At 38.4% G+C, this 22,900-nt stretch overlaps 1 protein-coding gene and 1 pseudogene across 1 annotated transcript; one reads left to right on the top strand and one right to left on the bottom strand.

Annotated features, from left to right (window-relative positions):
• The first annotated feature begins 4,305 nt into the window (after positions 1-4,305).
• Positions 4,306-6,231, top strand: LOC138988849 (26S proteasome regulatory subunit 10B pseudogene; annotated as a pseudogene).
• Positions 6,232-8,914: 2,683 nt separating this feature from the next.
• Positions 8,915-21,342, bottom strand: LOC102278413 (insulin-like peptide INSL6). The gene is made up of 2 exons (XM_005891361.2): positions 20,924-21,342; positions 8,915-10,502 (listed from the first exon to the last, which is right to left on the bottom strand). The coding sequence occupies exons 1-2, from the start codon at positions 21,195-21,197 to the stop codon at positions 10,159-10,161; spliced, it is 618 nt and encodes a 205-aa protein (XP_005891423.1). The 5' UTR covers positions 21,198-21,342; the 3' UTR covers positions 8,915-10,158.
• Positions 21,343-22,900: the final 1,558 nt, after the last annotated feature.

Consider the following 22,900-nt stretch of genomic DNA (forward strand, 5'->3'; position numbering starts at 1 on the left):
TATATGCATTAATATACGGTATTGTTTTTCTTCCTGACTTACATCACTCAGTATAATAGGCTCCAGTTTCATCCACCTCATGATCTTAAGTATCTTTTAATATGTAATTTTACTGGTCATTTTTTCATCTTTGGAGAAATGTCTATTTAAGTCCTTTGTCCATTTTAATTAAGATTGGGTTCATGTTTTTAGTTGTAGAAGTTCTTTCTATATTCTGGATATTAACCCTTTATCACATATATAATTTTAGATATTATTCCCATTCTGTGGATTGCCATTTTATTCTGTTCATTGTATCCTCTTATGCACAAAAGTTTAAAATTTTGATATTTTCCAGTTTATCTACTTTTACTTTCAGTGTCATATTCCAGAAATCATTGCCAAATCCATTGTCAGAAGAAAACACTGGGAAAAAAATTCTTAAGTGTTTTATGCCTTTAACTCTTAATATTTAGGTCTTTGATCCATAATTTTTCTATATGTTGAAAGATAGTATCCATATATATATATATATTTATTTATTTTTTTTATTATTATTTTTTTGCATGTAGATTTCTAGTTTTTCCAGCACCACTTTTAGAAAAGAGTATCTTTCTTCTACCAGATGACTTTGGGATACCTTTGTTGAAATGTGTTTGACTGTATACATGAGAGTTTATTTCTGAGTTCTCTGTTACATGCTATTAGTTTATATGTTTGTCTTTATGCCAGTATCACATTGTTCTTATTACTGTAGCTTTTATTTTAAGTTTTGCAGTCATGAAGTGAGAGACTTCCAATTTTGTTGTTCTTTGTAAAAATTGTTTTGGCTATTTGGTGTCCCTTGAAACTGCATATGAGGTTTAGAATGGGTTTTATATTTCTGGGAAAAAAATCATAAGGATTTTGAATGGTATTACATTAAATCTGTAAACTGTATTTAGGGTACAGGTAGGGCTTCCCTGGTGGCTCAGATGGTAAAGAATCTGCCTGCAATGCAGGAGACCCCGGTTCAATCCCTGGATTGGGAAGATCCCCTGGAGAAGGAAATGGCTACCCACTTGAGTATTCTTACCTGGAGAATTCCATGGATGGAGGAGCCTAGCAGGCTACAGTCCATGAGGATGCAGAATCTGACACAACTGAGCAACTAACACTTCACTTCATTTCACTTTCAGTATCCTCTTAGGTAGTTACCTCATTTTATCCACACAACTCTATGAGGTAGACACTATTATTTTTTTTGCTTTAAATATGTAGACACTGACATTTAGCAAGATACAATAAATTTAGAAAGTGGAGAAAGAAGGGATGTTAGAGTTTGAATTTAGGCAGTCTGACTCCAGGAGTTTGCCAGAGTTTATAATTGCTTCACTATGCTGCCTTTCACAGCTTTGGCAGCATACATATAAAGCAGCAATAAACTAGATAAGCTTTCTTCAGTGATATTTCTCAGAGGGCAAGATGACAAAATCATTTCAGTTTCCAGTGAAAATTATTTGAACATATTTTTAGTTGGACTGTCACTTTCTGTCCTCAAAACAAACAAACAAACAAAAAAAAACCCCTACAAGTGCACAACAGTGTGATAAAATGTAGAAAACAAGTGTTTTTGTAGAAAGAACAAGGTAAGTGATGATAATGAATTTGCTAGATGATGAGAGAAAATTGAAAGTAAATGAACTTAAAAAAAAAAAAAACTTGGGAAGGTACAATATGACTGTGAGCTGAATAGGAAGGAGCAGGTGCAGCAGCTGCCAGGAGGGCGAACACAAGGTTTCATGTTCACCAGAATGCAGGGCAAAAGCAGTGACTTCATAGGTGCCTAGGCCAGACCTACCTGCTGATCTGTTGTTCATTAGTGGTCTGGGAAAGCAGGGATGGCTGTGGCTCTCCCTGGGGTAATAAAAACTGGTGTTGGAAATATCAGGGAATGTTCATCTATCAGAACTCTTGGGGGAGACAAGTATTTTGCTTGGGTCTATAGTACCAAGATAACATCCTGTAGGCTCCAGTGCTGGAAACACTGCCTAACTGGTTTAATCGCCATTCATTCCCTCAAAGTATGATGCAGCTTGGACTAGAGAGATGGGGACAGAAATGGAAAGAAGTCGGTATGCTATTGTGGTTTGGATGGAAAGGATAAGAGAAGAACAAAGCAACTAGATGGAAGGAGTTTAAACCAGAATTCCACTTTGGAGATGGTAAATCTGAGATGCCTAATAGATATCGAAGTAGAAGGAAAGCCCAGAAATGTTACACAGGCAGTCATTTAAAATAATGGGTATAGTTAAGCTAACTAAGGAAGTGTTAAAGACAGCGAGTAGAGGATCAGGACCTGAGACAATCTTAACATTTAAAGGTTAGACTGAGGATGAAGACTGAGCAAGGAAAGACAGAGTAGTCCACTTTAAGAAATAATGTTGTTCACTTGCTAAGTCATGTCTGACTCTTTGCAACCCCTTGGACTGCAGCACACCAGGCTTCCCTGTCCTTCACTATCTCCAGAGTTTGCTCAAACTCATGTTCATAGAGTCAGTGATGCTATCTAACAATCTCATCCTCTACCACCCCCTTCTCTTTTGCTTTCAGTCTTTCCCAGTATCAGGGCCTTTTCCAATGAGTCTGCTCTTTGCATCAGGTGGCTAAATTATTTATTGCAGCGTCAGCATCAGTGCTTCCAATGAATATTCAAGGTTGATTTCCTTTCGGATTGACTGGTTTGATCTTGTTACTGTCCAAGGAAATCTCAAGAATCTTCTCCAACACCACAATTCAAAAGCAGAAATTCTTTGGGCCAAGCCTTTTTTATGGTCCAACTCTCATATCTGTACATGCCTACTGGAAAAACCATAGCTTTGACTATCTGGACCTTTGTCGGCCAAGTGATGTTTCTGCTTTTTACTATTCTGTCTAGGTTTGTCATAGCTTTTCTTCCAAGGAGCAAGTGTCTTAATTTCATGGCTGCAGCCACCATCCGCAGTGGTTTTGGAGCCTGGAAAGTAAAATCTGCCACTGTTGCCACTTTATCACCGTCTATTTGCTATGAAGTGGTGGGACCGGATGTCATGACCCTCGTTTGTTGAACATTGAGTTTTAAAGCCAGTTTTTTCACTCTTCTCTTTCAACTTCATCAAGAGGCTTTTTAGTTCCTCTTTGCTAGCTGCCATTAGGGTGGTAGTATCTGCATATCTGAGGTTGTTTTCTGTCCCAGCAACCTTGATTCCAACTTATGATTTGTCCAGCCTGGCATTTCACATGATGAACTGTGCATATAAGTTAAATAAGTGTGATGATATACCGCCTTGTTGTACTCCTTTCCCAACTTTGAACCAGTCTGTTGTTCCATGTCCAATTCTGATTTGCTTCTTGACCTGCATACAGGTTTCTTAGGAGACAGGTAAAGTGGTCTGGTATTCCCATCTCTTTAAGAATTTTCCAGTTTGTTGTGATCCACACAGTCAAAAGCTTTAGCATAGTCAATGAAGCTGAAGTAGATTTTTTTTTTCTGTAATTCTCTTGCTTTTTCTATGATCCAACAGATGTTGGCAATTTGATCTCTGGTTCCTCTCACTTTTGTAAATCCAGCTTGTACATCTGGTAGTTCTTGGTTCAGGTACTGCCGAAGCCTAGCTTGAAGAATTTTGAGCATTAATTTGCTAGCATGTGAAATGAGTACAATTGTACGGTAATTTGAATCTTCTTTGCCATTGCCTTTCTTTGGGATTGGAATGAAAACTGACCTTTTCCAGTCCTGTGGCCACTGCTGAGTTTTCCAAATAACAGTATCATCTTTTAGGATTTGAAATAGCTCAGCTGGAATTCTGTCACCTCCACTAGCTTTGTTTGTAGTGCTTCTTTTTTAAGGCCCACTTGACTTCATGTTCCAGGATGTCTGGCTCTAGGTGAGTGACCACACTATCATCTGGGTCATTAAGATTTTTTTTTTGTACAGTTCTTGTGTGTATTCTTGCCACCTCTTCTTAATCTCTTCTGCTTCTGTTAGGTCCTTGCCATTTCTGTCCTTTATTGTATCTTTGTATGAAATATTCGTTTGGTATCTCTAGTTTTCTTTTTTTTTTAATTTTATTTTATTTTTAAACTTTACAAATTGTATTAGTTTTGCCAAATATCAAAATGAATCTGCCACAGGTATATGTGTTCCCCATCCTGAACCCTCCTCCCTCCTCCCTCCCCATACTATCCCTCTGGGTCGTCCCAGTGCACTAGCCCCAAGCATCCAGTATCGTGCATCGAACCTGGACTGGCAACTCATTTCATACATGATATTATACATGTTTCAATGCCATTCTCCCAAATCTTCCCACCCTCTCCCTCTGCAACAGAGTCCATAAGACTGTTCTATACATCAGTGTCTCTTTTGCTGTCTCGTACACAGGGTTATTGTTAGCATCTTTCTAAATTCCATATATATGCATTAGTATACTGTATTGGTGTTTTTCTTTCTGGCTTACTTCACTCTGTATAATAGGCTCCAGTTTCATCCACCTCATTAGAACTGATTCAAATGTATTCTTTTTAATGGCTGAGTAATACTCCATTGTGTATATGTACCACAGCTTTCTTATCCTAGTTTTCTTGAAATGATCTCTAGTCTTTCCCAGTCTATTATTTTCCTCTGTTTCCTTGCATTGTTCACTTAAGAAGGCTTTATCTCTCCATGCTATTCTCTGGAACTCTGCATTCAGTTGAGTATATGTTTCCTTTTCTTGTTTGCCTTCACTTCTCTTTTCTCAGCTATTTGTAATAAAGGAAGATAATCAGACACAGTTATGTACAACATGGTAACTTGACACGACAATAAAGGAAGAAAGACTAATAGATGATGAATGTGAGGGAGAATACAAAATTGAAATGGGCAGGATCATCTGGCCCCCACCTTCCAGTGCTGCTCCCCTCTTCATCCCACCTTGTTCCCCACCTCATTGGCCATGGCCATTCTTGGCATTCCTTATGAGTGATGGCATCTCATCATGGTAGACCACAGAGATAATAAACTTCAAGACTATCACATGCAAAAAAGTGCTGGAACACAAGACAATAGCTATCTTAAACCGTTAAGGATAAAAGACCTTACCAATCAGTGTGCTTCCCTCATAGCTTACTTGGGAAAGAAACTGCTTGCAGTGCAGGAGACCTGGGTTCGATCCCTGGGTCTGGAAGATCCCCTAGAGAAGGAAATGGCAACCCACTCCTGTATTCTTGCCTGGCGAATCCCATGGACAGAGGGACCTGGCAGGCTACAGTCCTTGAGGTCGCAAGAGTCAGACACGACTTAGTGACTAAACCACCACCACCACCAATCAGTAATGAGAAGTCTGAAAATTATCTGAAGGACTTCGAGTCACGCAAATGTAGAAAGATTGTGGGTAAAGTACTTAAGATATTGATTCAAAAATTCACTGTTAAAGCTATAAATGGATCAAGATATGTTTTGAGTTGTCCTTGTAGCCTAAAAAAAGTAAGCTGAAGCCAGGAACAAGAGCTGCTTTGCACATGAATACACATTTGCCAAGATCCACTGTTTTATAGCATGTTTCATGGACACAGATAATCCTTTTTTCTGAGACTGGGCTGTTATCAGATTATCAAATTGATAGAGGTGAAAGAACTACCTCCTACAAACCTAGAATTATTCCATTGTAATGGTAGTATGGCTAAAAGGCTGTTGTATGAACAGCCAGTTACAGGGAAAACACTAATAGCAAGAGCTGTTAGCCAGCTGGACTACAATTTTCTAAATGTATATAGCTCTGCTATAGACAAGTACATTGGTGAAAGTGCTCATTTGATCAGAGAACTGTTTCAGTATGCCAGAGATTATCAGCCATGCATCATTTTTATGAATAAAACAGATGTCATTGTGAGTATTAGCTTTGTGAAAGTACTTCACCTGATAGGTTCAGAGGACTTTAATGGAGTTACTCAAATGGATGGATATGATACTCTGCACAGAGTTAAAATGATCATGGCTAAAAACAAGCACAGTGAATCCTGTTTTGCTGTCTCCAGGTAAATTAAATATATATTTATAAGCAATATTAGATATACTGAAAATCTATGAAGATACCATGATAAAATAGGTTATTTAGAAGTACTTGTGAAGCTTTCAGAGAGCTTTAACAGAGCAGACCTGAGAAATGTATGCATTGATACAGGTATGTTTACAATTCATGCTGATATGAGTTTGTAGTGTAGAAAGACTTTATGAAAACAATCAGAAGTGGCTAATTTTAAGCAGCTGAGCTTAAATTGGACTACATGGTTTTGACAGCTACATGACACTGGTTTAACATAAAAATCAGTTGAAAATGTATGCAATAGCAATAATCTCATTAAAATTGTATGAATTAAAAATACTTGAAAATAAAGTAAAAATGTATAGCTTATAACAGAAGTTAAATAAAAATGTATAGTTTATAACAGATATAGAAATTAAATATATAAACACAAATAGCAGAAAAGACAGGAGGGGTAAATGGAAGTATTGTGTTGACAAGGTCTTAAACTGCATGTGAAGTGATAAAATATTTGAAGGAATCTGTAATAAAGATGCATATTGTATCAAATTTTAAGAAATAGCAAAGTAACCAACAAGATAAAATGAAATTTTAAAAGATTTCAACCCAACAGAACGCAAGGAGAAAAAGGAACAGAAATCACATAGGATAATAGCAGAAGTATAGATTAAAATCCAAACCATATGGCTAATTAAATCCATACCATATTGATAATTACATTAATCAATGATCTAAACTTCCAAATAAAAGGCATATATTGTCAAACTCAATGAAAAAGCAAGAACCAACTACACGCTGTTTACAAGGAACCAATTTTAAATATAAAGATGAAAAGAGGTTAAGAATAAAAAGATAAAAAATAATATATGATGGAAACACTAATCATAAGAAAGCTGAAGTTGCTATATTAGTATCAGGAATATTACCAGTGATAGAGGGAGACATAATAATGAAACTATTAATTCAGTAGAAGATAGATACAACATGCATGTAGTAATTTTTAAATACAGGAAGCATAAATAAATGAGCTAAAAGAACAAATAGACAAGTGCAAAATTATAGATATTTCAGTACTTTTCTCTGACAGAAAAAACAGCAAGATCAGTAAAGATATAGAACTCTGAGAACAACACAATCAACCAACTTCAACTAACTGACATTTATGAACTACTCCACAAACAGCAGCATGTACATATAGCAGAATATACATTCTTACCAAGTGTTTAGAAATAGGACAGTTATTAACCAACACAGATGCAAACAAAACAAAGTAGGGGCCAAATAAATGAACTCCAGACAAAACATATGGATAATTTCTGCTCATGATCTTGACATCAGGAACATTGAACAAGATGCTAGGATTAAAATCTTGGTCTAGCTCTACCCCTAACTAGCAAGTAACAACATGAAGAAGCCTCAAGAGGCTGCATAAAATTAAGGTACCTCAGCTTTCATTCATTTTTTTCCTACTTCAGGATTGCTCTAAGGAGTCCATAAGGAAAATATGAGTGTTCTATCTAAATTAACAAAATCATTGTTAATACAATTACAGATATTAACAGACAGGCACTAAGCTAAGAAGCTAATTAAATATACCCTAGCATAAAAATTACTAAAGTGTGTAGGTAAGTATATAGCTAGGCAGATAACATACTTGGTAAATCTCATAATTTTCTAATTGACACTTTGGATATATATGTTAGGAAGCTAATAAAACTCCATTTTTATTCTTAAACTACAAGTACAGACCTACACTTCTTCAAACTAGTTCAAGTGTATCACTGTATTTTGGCTTACAAGGCAACTCTCAATGGAGCAGTTTCATCAAACACCCAGCCAACTTACTGTATCACTCAACCATGATATGATATAATCTATCATTTTATATCAAAACAAGTGACTAAAAATTAAAGTGAATGGTGTACCCTAGAACTGGTTAAAAAATTGTATCTATTAATGCACTGTAAATGAATATAACAGATACACGTGGAAAAGAGCTTTGGTTCTAAAAAATAACAGAGCCAAATAGGAATTTAAAATTTTAATTGAAAAGAACATTACAGTGCATATTTGGGAAAGAAACTAGAAAAATATTCCAAATTATACTTACCCACTAATTAATGGCAGAAAATAGGAATTTCACTTTGGATTCTTTGTATAAGCTTTGCTCTAATTTGTAGCATTAAAAGATTTTCCCATGTGGACATAAAGTGGAAAAACATACCAAAAACTTAGTGCTATAGTACCTATATTGAGTTAAGATATGCAAGCACATAAACAGAATTTCTACAATATTCATACTGTGAATATTAACAGTGATTGTCAACCTTTAACCTACTTAAGAATGACTCAGAAGGCCTGTAAAAATGCAGACCAATGAGCCCCATACCCAGAGTTCTAATTCAGTAGGTCTGGGAGAGGACCTTAGAACTGCATTTCTAACACATTCCCAGGTGATGCCGACACTGCACTCTATTCTGACCAAGCCTGAATAAGACTTCACATTATGGCTGCGATCCAAAAGTCTACAAATAATAAATGCTGGAGAGGGTGTGGAGAAAAGGGAACCCTCTTACACTGTTGGTGGGAATGCAAACTAGTACAGCCACTATGGAGAACAGTGTGGAGATTCCTTAAAAAACTGGAAATAGAACTGCCTTATGATCCAGCAATCCCACTGCTGGGCATACACACTGAGGAAACCAGAAGGGAAAGAGACACGTGTACCCCAATGTTCATTGCAGCACTGTTTATAATAGCCAGGACATGGAAGCAACCTAGATGTCCATCAGCAGATGAATGGATAAGAAAGCTGTGGTACATATACACAATGGAGTATTACTCAGCCATTAAAAAGAATACATTTGAATCAGTTCTAATGAGGTGGATGAAACTGGAGCCTATTATACGGAGTGAAGTAAGCCAGAAGGACAAACACCAATACAGTATACTAATGCATATATATGGAATTTAGAAAGATGGTAACGATAACCCTGTATATGAGACAGCAAAAGAGACACTGATGTATAGAACAGGCTTATGGACTCTGTGGGAGAGGGAGAGGGTGGGAAGATTTGGGAGAATGGCATTGAAACATGTGAAATGTCATGTATGAAACGAGATGCCAGTCCAGGTTCAATGCACGATGCTGGATGCTTGGGACTGGTGCACTGGGACGACCCAGAGGGATGGTATGGGGAGGGAGGAGGGAGGAGGGTTCAGGATGGATTTTCTTTTAAAAATTTAAAAAAAAAAAAGACTTCACATTGTATCAGTACCTTCAAAGCAAAGACAGGGGATCTCGGAGAGAGATTACAACCTCAAGAAAGTCACTGAACTATGTCCTCAATAGAAACTGTGAAAAGACTTACCAGTTACTATACAAAGAATTAAAACTGTACCTACTAAAAATGTGTAAGAGCTACTACGGGTAGTTGGTTAGCTAATTTAAGTCAGTAGGACAGATGTACTGGCATACTGCTGCTGCTGCTGCATCGCTTCAATCGTGTCCAATTCTGTGTGACCCCATAGAAAGCAGCCCACCAGGCTCCCGTCCCTGGGATTCTCCAGGCAAGAACACTGGAGTGGGTTGCCATTTCCTTCTCCAATGCATGAAAGTGAAAAGTGAAAGTGAGGTCACTCAGTCGTGTCCAACTCTTTGCGACCCCATGGACTCCAGCGCACCAGGCTCCTCCGTCCATGGGATTTTCCAGGCAAGAGTACTGGAGTGGGGTGCCATTGCCTTCTCCAACTGGCATACTAGAGTGAGCCTAATAGTAATGGGCACCAGTCAGTATATCATACACATGGAATGCAGAACACTCCATAATCCATTTAAATGCTACTTAAGAGAGTTTCACAACCATAAATAAGAATAAACAGGTAATCGTTAGATGTCTGCATAGATCATGCCACCTCCAGTAATATCTTCAAATATAAAAATATATGAAAAACAGAGCACCAAAGAAAATACTAAGTCGTATTACCACCACAAAGTATTGCTAAGTGCTTACAAATACATCTAGATGTTGGTCACAGCAGAGAAACTACAAGGACAATCACCAAAAAAATAATAAGTAAAATATATTAAGCTTTTTATTAAGTTAGTGTAAGTCTCATGATGGTTAGTATATCTCAGTCACAACTGCTGATGCTTCCTTAAGTTTTCATAATCAATATATGGAAGGCATGCAATAATAAGTTCTTCTTTTGTACATCCCTTCTGACAACATTTTTCTGAGTATCCTCTGCGTTTTCTTTGGGGATGATTCCCCCAAAACAAATTGCTTAAGGTTTTGATTTTGTTTGTATTTTTCTTCTGAAATTCTATAATCTCATGAATATATGGACTGATATCTTGTGATGAGGAAGATTCCTCTTGTCTTGTCTTAAAAGGCAAGTTGGCCTTTTTATACTGATACTCAGGCAGTGACTGCATCTTCATATTGTTTATTGCTTCTTCCTGAGAGGCAGAAGTAGGGACTGTTGAGAGACAAGAAATAAATCCTTTATTAAAATCTTAGCTGAAAATTTAATCATAATGCTGTAACACTAAAGCCAGCTAATTCTGAAACACAAGTAATCACATTTTAACTAGTAAAATGGTTACTCAAAAGCAATGTATATGTTTAAGTAAAACAGTTGTAATGTTTTCCTATAAAAAGGCCTAGAAACCTTTGTACACTTTTATTCAGAAAACATTTTTTGAGCTATAATTCATATGCCATAAAATTAAGCATTTTAAAATATACAATTAGTATATTCACAAGGTTGCACAAACATCACCACTACCTGATTCCAGAACATTTCTATCATCCCCAAAAGAAACCTCCCCCGATTAGGAGTCACTCCCATTTTCCTCTTCTTTCAGCCCCTGGTACCTACTAATCTACTTTATATTTCTACAGATCTGCCTAAAACATAACCATATATGGTCATTTGTGTCTGGTTTTTTTCACTGAGCATATTTTCGAGGTTCAATCATGTTGCAGCATGTCTGCCAGTACTTTATTCTTTTTATGGCTGAATAATTTTCCATTGTATGGATATATCACATTTTATTTACCCAGTTGATAAATATGTGGGTTCTTTCTACTTTTTAACTATTAAGAATAACACTGCTCAGAACATCCACATACATGTTTTTGTGTGAACACATTTTCAGTTCTCTTGGGTATATACCTAGGAGTAGAACTGCTGGATTGTATGGTAAATTTGTTTACCTTTTTTTAGGAACTGCCAGTTTTCCACAGTGGCTACACCATTTTACAATCCCACCACTGATATACTAGGCTTCCAATTGCTATACATCTTGGCCAACATTTTATGTTTTCCATTTTTTGATGGTAGCCATCCTAATGGATGTGAAGTGGAATCCCATTATCATTTTGATTTGTAATGACCTTGCAACTAATGATGTTGAGCATTTTTCATGTCCTTATTGTATATCCTCCTTGTAGAAATATATATTCAAATTTTTGCCCATTTGTAATTGAGTTACTTGTTTTTTTATGCATATTTTATAACTAAGTGATTAGTAGAAGCCATTCTGTTGAAATATAAAGAAATGGAGAAGTGTGATATGCTCAGTGAATTGTTAATGTTACACTGCTCTTACTCAGTATTACTTATAAGAAATTAAAATAACACCAGAAGGTAATTAATTGGAGGCTTGTTGAATTTCCATCATTGCCCTTGCCCATCTACAGTTCCTTTTGAGGGATATATTGCCTCTAGCCACTGCTGTTGAGTCATGTTCTGAACCATGTGACTGCATCCTAAATCTGCAGTTCAAAGACAGGAGGTTGGCACCTGACCCCAAAGAAACAGACAGGAGGTTGGCAACTGACCCCAAAGAAACCATCTACCACAGTAGCCCACAATCCATGCCCTGTGAAAAATAAGTTTGCTCAATAAGATTTCCTCTTGTTGAAACTGGGTTTTCCTGGTGGCTCAGATGGTAAAGCATCTGCCTGCAATGCAGGAGACCTGGGTTCTATTCCTGGGTTGGGAAGATCCCCTGTAGAAGGAAATGGCAACCCACTCCAGTACTCTTGCCTGGAAAATCCCATGGGATTAATCAGAATGGAAGAAAAAATTTTGCTTGAAGAAATTTATGAGTCAGGTATATAGATAATTTTTTGAGCCATAAGACTGGATCAGATCACAAAGAGAGTTAAGTATAAATAGAAAAGAGGGGAAAGGAGCAATGACCCCTACAAGAGACTGAGCCAGAGCTGCCTGTGTGGGTTTGAAGGTCTCCTGCAAAGGTGTGGGTCAGCAATGGCCGGCTGCAGGGACGGGCACTGGCAGCAGCAGTCCTGGGAGGCACAGTGTGTGACCTAAGTCCTCCTGGAGGAGGTCACCATTAGCCCTACCATAGAACCTCCAGGTGGGTGACCCACAAACTGGAGAACAACTGTACCAAAGAAGTTCTCACACTGATGCCAAGGTTCTAGGCCCCACATCAGACTTCCCAACCTGGGGATCTGGCAAAGGGACTGAGAATCCTAGCAAATCTGACTTTTAAGGTCTGTGGGATTTGATTATAGAACTTCGACTAAACTGGGGAAACAGAGACTCTTGGAGGGCACAAAAAAACCTTGTGTGCACCAGGACCCAGGAGAAAGGAGCAGTGGCCCCACAAGAGACATGAGCAGGACTTGCCTGTGAATGTTTGGGAGTCTCTGGTGGAGACATGGGTCGACAGTGGCCTTCTGCAGGGCCAGGGGCCACTGGCAGCAGTAGTCCTGGGAGGCACAGCATGCTCATAAGTCCTATTGCAGCAGGTCGCCATTAGCCCTACTATAGAGCCTATAGCCCTACCATAGAGCCTGCAGACTCCAGGACTGGGAGCTTCAGGCCAAACTACAAGGAGGGAGCATAGCCCCACCAATCAGCAGAAAATTGGACTAAAGATTTATTGAAGATGGCCCTGCCCACCAGAGCAAGACCCAGTTTTCCCCACAGCAGTCCCTCCCATCAGAAAGCTTGCACAAGCCTCTTAGATTCATCCATGAGAGGGCAGACAGATGAAACAAGAACTTCAGTTCCACAGCCACCAGAATGAAAAACCACAATCACAGAAAACTAGCCAAAATGATAAAATGGATCACAGCCTTGTCTAACTCAATGAAACTATGAGCCGTGCTGTGCAGGGCCATCTAAGACGGACAGGTCAAGTTAGAGAGTTCTGACAAAATGTAGTCCACTGGAGAAGGGAATGGGAAACCAGTATTCTTGCATTGAGAACCCCATGAACAGTATGAAAAGGCAAAAAGATATGAAACTGAAGGATGAACCCCACCCCACCCCACCCCCCACCGCCCCAAATGTCCAATATGCTACTGGAGAAGAGAGGAGAAATAACTCCAGAAAGAATGAAAAGGCTGAGCCAAAATGGAAACAACACCTAGTTGTGGATGTGTCTGATGGTGAAAGTAAAGTCTGATACTGTAAAGAACAATATTGCATAGGAACCTGGGATGTTAGGTCCATGAATCAAGGTAAATTGGATGTGGTCAAACAGGAAATGGCAAGAGTGAACATCGACATTTTGGGAATCAGTTAAAATGGACTGGACTGGACGAATTTAATTCAGATAACTATTACATCTATTACTGTGGGCAAGAATCCCTCAGAAGAAATGGAGCTCTCATAGTGAACAAAAGAGTCTGAAATGCAGTACTTGGCTGCAATCTCAAAAACAACAGAATGATCTCAGTTGGTTTCCAAGGCAAACCACTCAACATCCCAGTCATCCAAGTCTATGCCCCAACCAATTGCTGAAGAAGCTGAAGTCAACCAGTTCTATGAAAACCTACAAGACCTTCTAGAATTCACACCTAAAAAGATGTCCTTTCATAATAGGACACTGGGATGCAAAAGTAGGAAGTCAAGAGATACCTGGAGTAACAGGCAAATTTGGCCTTGGGAGTACAAAATGAAGCAGGGCAAAGGGTAACAGAGTTTTGCCAAGAGAATGCACTGGCCATTGCAAACATCCTCTTCCAACAACATAAAAGAGGACTCTACACATGGACATCACCAGATGGTCAGTACCGAAATTGGATTGATTATATTCTTTGCAGCTGAAGATGGAGAAGCACTACACAGTCAGCAAAAACAAGACCTAGAGCTGACTGTGGCTCAGATCATGAGCTGAATTGCAAAATTCAGACTTGAAGGAAGTAAGAAAAACCACTAGGCCATTCAGGTACAACCTAAATCAAATCTCTTATGATTATACAGTAGAAGCGACAAATAGATTCAAGGGATTAGATCTGATAGACAGCATGCTTGAAGAACTATGGATGGAGCTTCATAACATTGTACAGGCCAAAACCATCCCCAAGAAAAAGAAATGCAAGAAGGCAAAGTGGTTGTCTGAGAAGGCCTTACAAATATCTGGGAAAAGATGAGAAGTGAAAAGGAAAGGAGAAAAGGAAAGATATACCCAACTGAATGCAGAGTTCCAAAGAATAGCAGGGAGAGGTAAGAAAGACTTCTTAGTCAACAATGCAAAGAAATAGAGGAAAACAGAAGAATGGGAAAGACTAGAGATCTCTTGAAGAAAATTAGAGATATCAGGGAACATTTCATGTAAAGATGGGAATAAAGGACAGAAATGGTAAGGACCTAACAGAAGCAGGCGAGATTAAGAAGAGATGGCAAGAAATGCATAAAAAAGGTCTTAATGACCTGGATAACCATGATGGTGTGATCACTCACCTGGAGTCAGACATCCTGGAGTGTGAACTCAAGTGGGCCTTAGGAAGCATTACTACTAACAAAGTTAGTGGAGGTGATAGAATTCCAGCTGAGCTATTTCAAATCTAAAAGATGATGCTGTTAAAGTGTTGCACTCAATATGCCAGCAAATTTGAAAACTCAGCAGTGGTCACAGGACTGAAAAGGTCAGTTTTCATTCCAATCCCAAAGAAAGGCAATGCCAAAGAATGCTCAAACTACTGCACAACTATACTCATTTCATATGCTAGCAAGTTAATGCTCAAAATCCTTCAAGTTAGGTTTCAGCAGTACATGAACTGAGAACTTCCAGATGTACAAGCTGGATTTACAAAAGTGAGAGGAACCAGAGATCAAATTGCCAATATCCACTGGATCACAGAAAAAGCAAGAGAATTCCAGAATAGCATCTACTTCTGCCTCACTGACTATGCTAAAGCCTTTGACTGTGTGGATCACAACAAACTGTGGAAAATTCTTAAAGAGATGGGAATGCCAGACCACCTTTTCTGTCTCCTGAAAATCCTATATGCAGGTCAAGAAACAACAGTTAGAACTGGACATGGAACAACACACTGGTCCAAAATTGAGAAAGGAGTATGTCAAGGCTATATACTGTCACCTTTCTTATTAACTTGTATGTAGAGTACATCATGTGAAATGCCAGACTGGATGAATCACAAGCTGGAATCAAGATTGCCGGGAGTAATATCAATAACCTCAGATATGCAGATCATACCACCCTAGTGACAGAAACCAAAGAGGAACTAAAGAGTCTTTTGATGCAGGTGAAAAGGAGAGTGAAAAAGTTGGCTGAAACAGTATAGTAATAATACAAAGCCAAACAAAAAGACCAGTTAAATAAGAATCTCAGACAAACTTAATAAACAATAAAAGTGGCTCTACAATCAGTGGGGAAAAAATGACTGTTCAGTAGATGGTATTCAGAAAAATACTTCCTCATGTACAGAAAAGTAAGACTTTGAGAAAAGACAGTATTCCTAGCCAGAACAGAACCAAAAATGGGCCCCAGAAGAATTAAGGACCTAACAAGAAAAGTAAAACTATAAAACAAATAGAGAAACAAAAAAGGACCTCCAAAACATTCAAAAGGACGAACAATAAGGTGAAACACTTATTGTCTAATGGCATAAAAATTAAGACTATCTAATAACACCAGTAGATAGATGGCAGAATAGGATGACATATTTGCAATATCTAAAACCTATAACTATTACTGTATCTAGATTTTGAATGAGTCTTACAAATTAACTGGAAGATGACAACTTTGACAAAAGTGGGCAAAATATAGAAATAAAATTTCTGAAAAATAGGAAGTTTTCAAAAAAAAAAAGGAACCCCAAAGGCTAATATGCATATGATGAGGTACTCAAATCCAGAACAAGTTAAATGAGATTTTATTTCATGTCTATCACACTGGAAAATGTTAAAAATTATGTAATTTTAATTCTTGGCATGGATATAAGAACATAGGAATTCTCATATACTAGTAAAAAACAAGAACAGATGGATGAAGACCAGGAATAAGGGACTACAGCCTATCTAACTGGAATAGGGGTATGGATTATGAAATACTGGTAATGAAACTTCAATAATTTCACCTAGCACTAAGAGTTAGGCAGCACCATACTCAGAATTTAGAAATATGACATTAGTTTCACGCTGCCACACTCTGAAATAGGTTGTGGCAAAATGGTCCATACATTCGGAATTCATTAACAAGAAGTGCACAATCTGAAATTCAACTTATGTCTGAGTAGCTCTGAAGAAGGCATTTTTGAATATCAGTGTACCAAACTGTCATTTCCTGTGTCAGACTCAAAGAAATTATCAGAAGATTAAAATTATTGATAATTGATTTGGCCTAACATAGAAATATATTCTGCTTGTATAAACTAAATAAAAAGTAATCAACTTTTCAGCAACATTCACATGCAAAAGAAATGACATAATTATATATTCTATGTTGGAATTCTCTTTTGGAAATACATGCCTCTCTTCAACTTCTATTAATAAATTAGTCACTGGAAATTAATAGATTACAGTCTATCTTTCCTTACAGATTAAGAATTCTTTAAAATCTAATACAAATTCATATTGATAACCTAAATTCATTTTCTTCTTCCATATACTTTAAAAAAACCATGGTTTCATTGCCACATATTTCCACTTTTACAAACTGTCCTTTATATAGTCCCCATAGTAACATGTTTAATGTGTATGACAATCCTGAAATATGATCAGATATATTTCCATTTCCTACAAATCTTCTTTCATTGCAGATCTCTCCTCACTGAATTAATGACATTTACTCCTTTGGGGTATTGTGAATAACACATGAAATAAAGGAGTGATTAACCAGCTACAAGTTTTAAAGTTGATTTTAAAATATTTTATTTATTTGGCTGTGCCAGGTCTTAGTTGTGGCATGTGGGGTCTAGTTCCCTGACCAGGGTTCGAACCCAGGCCCCCTGCACTGGGAGCATGGAGTCTTAGCCACTGGGTCACCAAGGACTTATTATTGCTTGGTCAAGAAAAAGGATTCCAAACTCATTCTTAATCACAAACTCAAGCTTGGATGTCTGAAGGTAAAATTTTGACTATGGTATAGGTAACGAGAGCACAGCATTTGATGTGAGAGGAACGCCCACCAAGCATGAAGTAAAAGGGGAAGTCCACCTTGCACTTGTGAGAGGAAAGAATAAAGAAGAAACAGAAAACTGAACTAGTCCCTTGTTACTCAGAAAGCATTATTCAACTAACGGAATCGGCATTACCTGGGAGCTTGTAAAAAGTAAACTCAGGCTCCACCCCAGACCTACTGAATCAGAATCTGTATATTAATAGCATTCCTGAGGTGATTCATATACACATTAAAGTGTGAATATCAGCTAAACTGAAGTACAACTGAGAGTTTGGTGAGAGATAATTCCTTCATTACAAGAACAGGATAAAATGAATTTATATGTAGGTGGTTTTGATGATAGAAAATGATCAAGATTCAGTCTGATGTTTTCTATTGTTTCTGTCTTTACATGATACTCTACATAGAAACCCTAAAGACTCCACACAAAAACTACTAGAACTGATAAATTCAGCAAGGTAGCAGGTTACAATATTAATATACAGAAATCTGTTGCATTTCTTTACACTAACAATGAACTATCAGAAGGTTAAAAAAAATCCCTTTTAAAATCACATTTAAAAAATACCTAGGAATAAACCTAACCAAGGAGGTGAAAGACCTATAACCTCAGAATTATAAAACGTTAATAAAGGAAACTGAAGATGATTCAAAGCAATAAGAAGATAGGCTGTGCTCTTGGGTTTGAAGAAATCTACAGATTTAATGCAATTCCTACCAAATGACCCATGACATTTTTAACAGAACTAGACAAATAGTCCTAAAATTTATATGGAATCACAAAAGACCCAGAATAGACAAAGCAATCCTAAAGGAAAAAAAACAAAGCTGAAGGCATAACCCTTCCAGACATCAGACAATACTACAAAGCTATAGCTATCAAAAAAGTGTGGTACTGACATAAAAAACAGACTTATGGATCAACAGAACAGAATAGAGAGACCAGAAATAAACCCAACACCAATGGTCAACTGATCTTCAACAGGGGAGACAAGAATATACAGCAGAGAAAAGATAGTCTCTTCAGGAAGTGGTGTTGGCAGACTGGATAGCCCCATGTAAATCAATGAAGGTAACACTCTCTTACACTATACACAAAAATAAACTAAAAATGGCTTAAAGACTTAAATATAAGACATAACACCATAAAACTTGTAGAGACAATAGGCAAAACATTCTGACATAAATCATACCAATGGTTTCTTAGGTCAGTCTCCCAAAGCAATAGAAATAACACCAAAAATAAGCAAAGGAGCTCTAATTGAACTTATAAGCTTTTGCAGAGCAAAGGAAACCATAAACAAAATGAAAAGACAACCTACAGAATGGGAGAAAATATTTTCAAATAATGCAACCAACAAGGACTTAATTTCCAAACTACACAAACAGCTCATATAGCTCAATTAAAAAAATAATAAAAAATTGGGCAGAACTAAATAAATATTTCTCCAAAGAAGATACACAGATGGCCAATGGGCATATGAAAATGTGCTCAACATCACTAATAGAGAAATGGAAATCAAAACTACAATGAGCTATCACCTCACATAATGTCAATCATCAAAAAGTCTACAAATAATAAATGCTGGAGAGGGTGTGGAGAAAAGGGAATCTTTCTATGCTGTTGGTAGGAATATAAGTTGGTGCAACCACTATGAAGAACAGTATAGAGGGTCCTTAAAAAATTAAAAATAGAATTACCATATGTTCCAACAATCCAACTCCTGGGTATATATCTGGAAAAAATAAAATCTAATTTGAAAATATACATGCACTCCAATGCTCATAGCAGCATTATTTACATGCAAGCAACTTAAGTGTCCACTGAGAGACAAATGGGTAAAGAAGATGTGGTGTGTGTGTGTGTGTGTGTGTATATATATATATGCAATGGAATATTACTCATCCATAAAAAAGAATGAAATGATGTCATCTGCAGCAACATGGATGGACTCAGAGTCACTTTGCTGTACATCTGAAACTAATACAATGTTGTAAATCAACTTATACTTCAGTAAAAAAGTTTTTATTCCCCTAGCATCAATAATTTATAGGTTTTATTCATTCATTAAAAAAGAATACAGAATACAGCTAATATTTTATAACTTTAAATGTAATATAATCTATAGAAATTTTGAATTAGCAGTTGTACAACAGAGACTAATATTGTAAACCAACTATACTTCAAAACAATAAAAAAGAGTAAGTGCTCACAAAGTGCTAGGCAATGTTTTAGTTTGTTTTACTCATCTATGTTAGGGTCTCTCTTTTGATATGATAGTCTACTCCTTCCTTTAATTTCAGAATCTTGACTTTCACAAAATTTGCCCAAATTAGAACAACTGAATTGTTGTAAAAGGCAGTGACTTAAACTATACACTCTAGGCAACTGTTTACAAATAAAGAGCACTTTCTTTTAAAACAGCAAATGTATTGGGACTAAAATGCATTAGCCACAAAATGTAAAAACAGAAAGTGAAAGTGAAGTCGTGTCCGACTCTTAGCGACCCCATGGACTGCAGCCTACCAGACTCCTCCATCCATGGGATTTTCCAGGCAAGAGTACTGGAGTGGGGTGCCATTGCCTTCTCCATGTTCTTCCTAAAGACTGCTTAAAAGCATTTTGTATAAATTCAATATACCTTAAGCATATACTCTATGCTTGGCCCTCTGCTGGGCATTTCATATAAAACATACATTCCTGTGTGTGTGTGCCAAGTAGCTTCAGTCGTATCTGACTCTTTGCAACCTCATGGACTGTAGCCCACTAGGCTCCTCTGTCCATGGAATTCTCCAGCCAAGAATATTGGAGTGGGTTGCCACTCCCTTCTCCAGGGGATCTTCCCCACTCAGGGATTGAACCTGTGGTTCCTGCACGGCAGGAGATTCTTTACCGTTTGAGCCACAAGTTCCCAGGGAAGGTGATACCTATAATTAGGCGTTAAAGGACAAAATAGAGTTTGCCAGGTGACAAGGGCACGGCAAGAAGGGAAAGTTGGGAAACTTATACAACTTTGTAGACTTTACATTTGTGCATTTCTTTCCCTGAAGTTAAATTAAAAAAAAAAAAAAAAAAGCTTCACAGAGATTGTGTAATGTATGCTGCTGCTGCTAAGTCGCTTCAGTTGTGTCCGACTCTGTGCGACCCCATAGACCGCAGCCCACCAGGCTCCCCCGTCCCTAGGATTCTCCAGGCAAGAACACTGGAGTGGGTTGCCATTTCCTTCTCCAATACATGAAAGTGAAAAGTGAAAGTGAAGTCGCTCAGTTGTGTCCAACTCTTCGCGACCCCATGGACTGCAGCCCACCAGGCTCCTCCGTCCATGGGATTTTCCAGGCAAGAGTACTGGAGTGGGGTGCCATTGCATTCTCCGTGTGTATGTATATTAGGCACAAATTCCACTTCCTAAAGTTAAATGGCTGGCAGAGCGAATTCGAGAATAAGAAATGTACAAAGATGAACAAACATGCCTTTGGTTTAGATTTTCACCTGGGTTTGTTGCTCTCCTCCAGACCGGAAAAGTGGTTTGGGAGCTTTCTGACCGGTCAGGAATGAAGCTTTCAACCTTTTCTGAGGCCTGGGAAAGCAGCTGTGTGAAAGGCTTTTCCTTCTCAACGTGGCTCCAGTTAACATCGCCACAGAGTTTTACTATCTCATGCAGTAGATGCCGGCCGCACAATCTCCTGGCTCTGCTAATGTCGTTCAGCTCACGGGAGACTCGAACCAGCAGGAGCCCGAGACACAGATAGAGGAACCGCGGCATCCCTGGGTCCCCAAGCCAGGTCCGCCGCGCGCTCTAACTGCCGTCCTGCACGACTGTGCACGTGCACAGTCTTCTGGTCTTCGCGTGCGGACCTCGCGAGAACTTCAAGGCGAGGTGCGCACCTTCTGATCTTCGTCTCCAGATCTCGCGAGAACTTCGAGTCAAGACGAGGGCAGCTGTGGAGGCGCTACCTAAGCTTCCCGAATTTCCCAGGGCCCTCAGGCTGCCCCAGGTGGCAAGCTGTTAGTTCTGAAAATGGTTCGTTTTTCTCTCTACCCTCACTAGGAAGATTTATCAAATGAAATATGGGGCCGTGACTAACGGATAAAGCCTCCCTCTAGTGAAATGGATTTCCCGCCTCTTTTGCCTGCTTGCTAATGGGACGTCGCCTCCTTCAAGAAACCTTTCCTTTTCTTCATGGTATTTATCTCGGTAGGTTTGCTCACATTTATTTGTGCAGTTGTTTGATAACTTCTTTCCCTAGTTTGCAGGTTTCATGAAAGCAGTGGTTGTGACATTGCTTCTAATTGTACCTCAGGGCCTGACGAATTGTTGGGTGTAAGATATATTAAAACTTGTGTGTACGTTTTAAAGGCAGATGCAAAGCTCCCTGAGGAAATTCCTACCACTTTTACGGGGAGAAATGGGCCTTAGTCTCAATCTTCAAAACAGAGTATTTGAGATAAAAGGTTCTTTTGGCCATGGATTGTAAAGGATTGTCCATTGCAAAATTATAGTGTCAACATTAATAATAGTCAGTTATTTTATCAGCAAAGGTGAATTTATTTAGAAATAGCCAGAGGAATGCAATTCAGCATATGTGCACTGTCATGGACCGTATGCAAATTCAGAGAACTAGGAAGAAGAACTTGCTTTTGTAGGGAAAAGGGGGAAGGTGGGACTGGATGTGATAACCAAAGGATCCACTGGGGAAGCTGGGAGTCCAAAGTGTGGAGTCTTCTAATTGGCTGTGTTGCTTAATCTCTGATTGGCTGAGATCTGTGGACCAGAGAGAAGTTTTCTTCTTTCTGCTGTATTTTAAATAGCGCCCTGTTTTCTTGGAGATGTAGGCAATTGTCTTTTCCTGTTGGGAGAAATTGATGATGCATGACAGGGCATGAGCGTGCTCCCTTTAGGTCTCAGTTCAGTTCAGTTCAGTCACTCAGTCGTGTCCGACTGCGACCCCTTGGACCGCAGCACGCCAGATTTCCATGTCCATTACCAACTCAAATCGATCTGACTACAATTTTAGTCGAGAGTGTGACAGAAATTTGTAGAGGATTTGTCCTCTAAGAAAAATAGTATTCTGCTACATCAAGAGGGAAGGGGCAGGGAAGTACAGCGCAATCCATATAGGTTGCCTTGTCATTTTAAATGAAATTTTTTTAGACTGTGTTGGCGCTGAAGGTGTCCCAATAGCCACAAGGGGGCAGTCAGGGGCCGTCTCAGGAATAGTTAACTTCAGTATACTAAAGCCTCAGCTGTTCTATACATCAGTGTCTCTTTTCTGTCTCGTATACAGGGTTATCGTTACCATCTTTCTAAATTCCATATATATGCGTTAGTATACTGTATTGGTGTTTTTCCTTCTGGCTTAATGGACTCTGTGGGAGAGGGAGAGGGTGGGAAGATTTGGGAGAATGGCATTGAAACATGTGAAATGTCATGTATGAAACGAGATGCCAGTCCAGGTTCAATGCACG

Source organism: Bos mutus, chromosome 8 (genome assembly GCF_027580195.1).
Source record: "Bos mutus isolate GX-2022 chromosome 8, NWIPB_WYAK_1.1, whole genome shotgun sequence".
Lineage (NCBI taxonomy): Eukaryota > Metazoa > Chordata > Mammalia > Artiodactyla > Bovidae > Bos > Bos mutus.